The 5,965-nt window shown below is 50.6% G+C and overlaps 2 protein-coding genes across 4 annotated transcripts; both read right to left on the reverse strand.

The window, feature by feature from the left end:
- LOC117840513 (epoxide hydrolase 1) lies at window positions 1-1,732 on the reverse strand. 2 transcript variants are annotated; one of them, XM_072290907.1, is made up of 5 exons: window positions 1,506-1,732; window positions 1,191-1,403; window positions 925-1,086; window positions 562-797; window positions 1-460 (listed from the first exon to the last, which is right to left on the reverse strand). In XM_072290907.1, the coding sequence occupies exons 1-5, from the start codon at window positions 1,581-1,583 to the stop codon at window positions 166-168; spliced, it is 984 nt and encodes a 327-aa protein (XP_072147008.1). In that variant the 5' UTR covers window positions 1,584-1,732; the 3' UTR covers window positions 1-165. The 2 variants fall into 2 exon arrangements, with proteins under 2 accessions (XP_072147008.1, XP_072147009.1); XM_072290908.1 differs by having other exon boundaries at window positions 1-424; window positions 1,506-1,711.
- Window positions 1,733-2,840: 1,108 nt separating this feature from the next.
- LOC117840512 (lanC-like protein GCL2) lies at window positions 2,841-5,544 on the reverse strand. 2 transcript variants are annotated; one of them, XM_034721024.2, is made up of 6 exons: window positions 5,131-5,544; window positions 4,851-5,029; window positions 4,627-4,744; window positions 4,344-4,460; window positions 3,917-4,231; window positions 2,841-3,577 (listed from the first exon to the last, which is right to left on the reverse strand). In XM_034721024.2, exons 1-6 carry the CDS (start codon window positions 5,407-5,409, stop codon window positions 3,239-3,241), a joined length of 1,347 nt encoding a protein of 448 aa, XP_034576915.1. In that variant the 5' UTR covers window positions 5,410-5,544; the 3' UTR covers window positions 2,841-3,238. The 2 variants fall into 2 exon arrangements, with proteins under 2 accessions (XP_034576915.1, XP_034576916.1); XM_034721025.2 differs by having other exon boundaries at window positions 4,627-4,738; window positions 5,131-5,543.
- Between the last annotated feature and the right edge of the window lie 421 nt (window positions 5,545-5,965).

Here is a 5,965-nt window from a genome sequence, read left to right on the forward strand (position 1 = left end):
TAGCAAAATTAGTGTCTTGAAATATCCGCAACATTCTATAAGTAGGTTCAAGTTCTAGAAACGTGTGCATTTTTATTATTACCCGAGAAAAATTCAGAGCTACATGACCAACGGCGATAGTGAAGCAACTGCTGAAAATGTTGTTCTCACGGTCTCAGTGGCATCTCACGCGGCGACGACGGGGTGGTCCTTGAAGAAGCCGAGGAGGAGCTCGTTGACCTGCTCCGGGAGCTGCTCCTGCACGAAGTGGTTCCCCTCCGGAATGTAGGTGATCTTCAGGTCCGGCGCGAAGGTCTCCATGATGCCGCCACGCAGCGCGGTCTCGAACCCCGGGAACTTGAAGCAGTAGTCCTTCTCCCCCATCACCATGAACACCGGCACCTGGAACTTGGCGTCCAGCCGGTTCGGTATCTTGTGTATAGCCCTGCTCCACCATGGAAGCAAAGCAATGAACACTGACCTGTGTTGCATGACTGATGACTACATGTGCTACTACTTGCAGTTCAGTATCTTTCCATTTTGCTGGAAAGAGGACTTCAGTGCTTGCAGTGTTACTGTTACCTGTATGGCATCTGAAGAGGGTAGCGGAAGCCGGACTTCTCGTACAGCTTGGCGTAGGCATCGAGGTCCTCCTCGGTGAACCACTTCGGCAGGGGCGTGGACAGGTCGGCCAGGTCCATGATCTCCTGCCCCTCCTTCGCCGTCGGGATCTCGGCGCCGGAGAAGAGCACGTAGATGGTGCGCACCACGCGCCTCACGGCGTACCGGCCGAAGTCAGCCTCCGCCCTGCCAGGCTCCTGGCAGAGGCAAAAAAGAACGTATGGACTCAAGTCAACACCAATTGCAGAGGAGCAGCTTCAATTCGATTAAGACGAGAGCAGATGAGAGGCAGAGGCCGATGCGGTTAGAGGCACAGGAACGCACGCGCCAGCGCCGGATGTAGAAGCCTTCGGGCATGGCGTCGAAGGACGTGGGCGCGGGGTTGAAGGGGATGCCCAGGCACGCCACGCCGCGGGTGCGGTCCGGGTGCCGCAACGCGAACTCGTATGCCGGCATGACGCCGAAATCCTTGCCCACCAAGAACGCCTGCACGCAGCACGCGCCGATCGAAGAGGCAAACAGACAGTTACGGCCACGGAAGTCTCTCGTCAGGTTTTTAAGTGCTCGCGGTGCTAAAATGCAAATCCTACCTTGGGGATGGAGTAAGCGTCGAGGATGGCGAGCACGTCGGCGACGAGGTCATCCCAGGAGGCCTCCTCGTTCTCCGGCGGCTGGTCCGAGAGGCCGTACCCGCGGCAGTCCGGCGCGATGGCGAGGTAGCCGGCGGCGGCGACGGCCAGCATCTGGTGCCGCCACGAGTACCATATCTCCGGGAAGCCGTGCAGGAACACCACCGTCCCCAGCTCACCTGCAGTAACAAAAAAAAAAAACAAGAACAAATAATCAGAAATAGTTGGGATCGGTGAATGGATCACGGCCGGCCAGCAATGTTCGTGCCAAAAGACCTCACCTTTGCCTACTTGGGCGACATGGAGGTTGAGCCCGCGGATGGGGAGATGGGTGTGCTTGATCTCCTGCGCCATTGCTGCTTGCACTGCTGCTCCTCGAGGCCGGCCCGAGACCGAGATGTTCCGTTCAGCTTACAGGTCGGGAGTGCCCAGGCAGTGAAAAAGATGTGCACCAACGGCTCGTCACTTTCCCATTTGTCTGCTGCCTCGGGCTTTGTCTTTTCTGCCTCTACCCTTCCGCTACGTCGCTTGCAGCCTTGGCGTCTTCTCAAGACCAGAACAAACGCTGCATTAGCTAGAATCTCAGGATCCGTGGATCAGCATCACCTCACCAGTGGCGTGCAAGACCGTTTGGGCCCTCTGCTCAAGGTACGTAATGCAGTCAGTCAAAAGAACAACGAAAAATTAGCTAAGTAAACTCCAAATTTCTTACGTTTAATTTATTGTGCACAGTGCACAAGGTAAATTCGGATTTATTTAGAAGGCATTGAAATATCTTATCAGAGGCAAAAACACACTCTTGCAATCAATCCATATATATTTCCTCTGGAACAACATCTGGTAGCGAACAATCTTGAAACTTGACTATATTTTTTGAAAAAAAAAGGTAACTGAAATTCCTTCAAATTATATGCCATCATAGCTAAGATTAGTTTATCAAACCATGGGAAGGCAAAAGCGCAGTCCATGAAAACCAATGCAACTGAAAATCATGCAGCATAGTAACTGCCAGAATTTCTGAACACAACTCCAAACTATCGTCTGTGCAAACTTAAAACCATGAAATGAACTAGGGTAAACCTTATTGTTTTTTTTCCTTCCTTATACTGATATGGTTTCGAGAACTTGGATTGAAATCCTAGGATCTCACCAATTTAAGCAAAAATCCTGGTTTTCCAAAAGCGCGGCAAATCTGCAGTCTATTTACGGTTTAGGGGTTTGAGCGGAAGGATTCCAAATCCACAACAATTACTCCGGGATTACAAAGAAAGCATACTGTAACCTTTTAACTTGAATATGTTCCATTCTGATTACAATGAAAACATACTGTAAACCAGAAACGATAGGCATATTTTGATCTGGAAAAAGTCAAACTTTACATATTTTAACCAATAATTAGTTAAATTATAAGCATGTCTAATCTATAAAATTTGCATTAATATATTTATACTTAAAGCCTTTTTGAGATGATATTGAGTATTTAGCAATTGACATTATATCATAAGAAAAATTGGGACTCAAAATCTACTTCGGAAAACTTTTCCCAATTTCAAATATACCTATCATTTCTGAACAGAGGGAGTATACGTTCCATTCTGAAACAGACACAAGTGTATATAATACTCTTAAATCATAAGTCCTAGGGTAAGCTTCTGAAACTCCGCTCTCATAGACAAGAGATAGAAGTACAGACATATCCAGCATAAACATGATTTGATGATCCTCATTGCCGAAAACCTTCACACATATACTTACAAAAGGTCAAGTTTGCAACATCAGGAACACTGAAATTTACACACACACACACACACACACACACACACACACACACACACACACACACACACACACACACACACACACACACACACACACACACACACACACACACACACACACACACACACACACACACAGGAAATGCACCGAGGTCGAAGGTACACATTACAGAGTAAACAAGAAAACACAAGATAAGTTCTTCAGACCGACTCACAGGCAGATGCGATCTATCAAAGTTCATAGGCCGGAAACCTTGATTCAGATGGATCAACCATGTCCAAGAGGAGGTATGCCATCCCAGCCTTCCCTTCAAACAGTGAAAACGGGCGATCACCCCCATGCATGGCCCCCTCAGCAATGAACTCATCAGCTTTCTCGAGAAGAAAGCATGCAAAAGCCTTCGCCCGATAGAGATACTCAACATTGCCAGTTAGCCTGTACAGTGAGAGGAATGTGTAGGCATTCCCGCTTACACCGTGACATATTCCAACTCTCTTCAGAAGTCCTCGGTTCCAGACAACCTCTGCAGCCCCTGCAGCTGATTGCTTGAAATGATCATCATGGAATACCTGAAATACAAATGTAGTTACCCATGATGACCACATCAAAGATTAATAGATTTATAGCTTCAGTCATCATTTAAACACTCTACCAAACCTGAAGAACATACTGAATACATGCAGATGCACAATGGGAGATGCAGTGGAGCAAAGCCAGGATAGGGCTGATGCCTTTTCTTTTTGTTCATTGTTTTTCTTGTTGCGTGGCATACTGGCATGCATGTACCAAGTATTTTATAGGGGTTGTACCTTTTTTTCCTTCTATAATTAAAAGATATACAGCTCTCCTACGTGTTCTAGAGAAAAAAGAAATGCATTAAAGCAAGTGTAAACAGATGCAGCAATCACCTCATATGCTTTAGCCAGTGTAAGAGCAACACCAGGGGCACCGTGACACCAGTGCACCAACCGATCGGATTCATTGCCTTCACTTGAGGGATAGTTGCCACTAGGAAACCGGTTCTTGATCATGTACCGCAGGGTGTTCTTCACATCATCCTGCTCATCCAGTTTCAGTTCAGTGTGCATGAGCACGTGCATGATTCCAGCAAGACCATGGGCAGCACCCCAGTACTTCTTCCCATGCCATTCGTACATCAGCGGGCTACTCCCCTTGCTTGAAAGCTTTCTTCCCTCCCTAATGATGTCCTTTGCCACAGAATTCTACACAATTGAAGTGGTTGATCCAGTAAGACTTCAGTGCCTTTCACATGAGCCTAATTAAAAAAAGAAATGTGAAAGAAAATTATATAACAGAACTACATCATCAACATACAATGTGTTCAAGTGGGATCGTCTTCTCGCTGAGATGCTTATTCAAGAACAAGCAAGCCCATAGATACCCCGCCCTTCCATACAGCAACTCATTTGGTACTTTCTCAGTGATTGTTATCTACAAAAAATCACAAACAACAGCTGAGTCTACAACATTAGGACTACAAATTATTCCATCTGTTGTTCTACACTCTACAGCCATGTAGCCACAACGCACATGCACTGCACCGACAAAGTAACAAATTGACTCATAAAACCAGAATCACGCTTATCAGAAGCCTCACCTCATCAAAGGAGCTCAGATACTGGGTGACCCTCAGCTGATCGTCGCAATGCTTGGCAATCACCGCTCCAAGAGCGCAGACACCGGCCCTCCCACATATGAATGTCAAGAACCTGCGCCTTACACACCCAGGCCACACACCCCCACCATATCATTACCAACCAGTAAACGAAAGATCCAACCCGCAACCAGTACGAAGCTATTCAAGCGTGGGCTTCGTCTTACGGTAGGCCCCGCGACGCGTCGTCGCAGGCGTGGACGATGTCGGCGGCGAGGGCGAGGTCCCCGCGGTCGCCGGTGACCCGGAAGGACTTGAACAGCAGCAGCGCCGTCCCGAGCGCGCCCGTGTAGAGCGTGTAGTCCGTCACCTGCCGCCCCGCCTTCACCCACGTCTCCTCCACCACCTGCAGCCAGGGGGGGTGCAGAGCCGAGCAATCAGTCGAGCAGCTGGCGGGCGCGCGGCAGGAAACCAGATGGGGGCGAGCAGAGGCCAGCGGGGGCGTGCCTTGTCCTTGAGACGGCGCGCGGCGCGGAGGAAGCGATCGGAGAGCCTGGCGTACGGGAGCGAGAGCAGGCCCCGGACCCCCGCGGGCCGCCGGTCGCCGTCGCCTCCGGGGGCCTCGGCCTCGGCGACGAAGTCGGGGAAGTCGTTGGGGAAGAAGCGGTCGGCCATGGCTCCGCCAGGCAGGCTGCGACGCCGCTTCGACTCGTGCGAGGAGGGTGGTTCGCGACCGGTGAGCCGCCCTTCGGTGGCCTTCGTCTTCTCGGTCTCGCCGTTTCCCATTGCCTGCCGCGTGCTCGGTTATAAAATGTGTTTGCGAGGTCGCTGGACGCCGCGGCGCTGGTGTGGAGGCGCACGCCTGTCGCGCGCTCGGAGCAACGCGTGGGCGCTGATTTTTCCTGTTCCCGACGAACTGCCGCTGCTGCTCTTCTCGCCTCCTCAGCGTCAGTCAGCGTCCGGTTAGCCGTTAGCGCAAAGCTGGGTGCAGGCGTGTCGTCGGACGACGTTTGTTGCTAGCGAGATTGGGGTGCTACGCCGAGCTCCAGCACAATTGGTAAGGGCCCGTGAGTCAGGCTCGAGCCAGACGGACCAAGCTTATAGGTGCAGAGATATTGATTGGCAAATCTGCACATTATGCTACTAACTAAGTTTCGAGGATGTTTGCTGGGTTGGATGAATTGGTGTGACTACCTTGCACATGGACTAAAGTAAATCAATTCTTCTCTCCCTTCGCCTCGTCCCTCCATCAATCCCGCCACGGGCGCCGACGCTATGCCCTTCGCCTCGTCCCTCCATCAATCCCGCCACGGGCGCCGACGCCGGCAGCATGGAGGAGGAT

This window comes from Setaria viridis, chromosome 9 (genome assembly GCF_005286985.2).
Source record: "Setaria viridis chromosome 9, Setaria_viridis_v4.0, whole genome shotgun sequence".
Taxonomy (NCBI): domain Eukaryota; kingdom Viridiplantae; phylum Streptophyta; class Magnoliopsida; order Poales; family Poaceae; genus Setaria; species Setaria viridis.

Excerpts from the sequence above, each read along its gene's own strand:
- LOC117840513 (XM_072290907.1), bottom strand. The coding sequence starts at position 1,583 with ATGGCGCAGGAGATCAAGCACACCCATCTCCCCATCCGCGGGCTCAAC. Across the intron at positions 1,404-1,505 it reads CCCAAGTAGGCAAAGGTGAG|CTGGGGACGGTGGTGTTCCT; the intron begins GTCTTTTGGCAC and ends ACTGCAGGTGAG. Across the intron at positions 798-924 it reads TCTACATCCGGCGCTGGCGC|GAGCCTGGCAGGGCGGAGGC; the intron begins GTGCGTTCCTGT and ends TGCCTCTGCCAG.
- LOC117840512 (XM_034721024.2), bottom strand. The coding sequence starts at position 5,409 with ATGGGAAACGGCGAGACCGAGAAGACGAAGGCCACCGAAGGGCGGCTC. Across the intron at positions 4,745-4,850 it reads GACGCGTCGCGGGGCCTACC|GCGCAGGTTCTTGACATTCA; the intron begins GTAAGACGAAGC and ends TGGGTGTGTAAG. Across the intron at positions 3,578-3,916 it reads CACTGGCTAAAGCATATGAG|GTATTCCATGATGATCATTT; the intron begins GTGATTGCTGCA and ends TTTGTATTTCAG.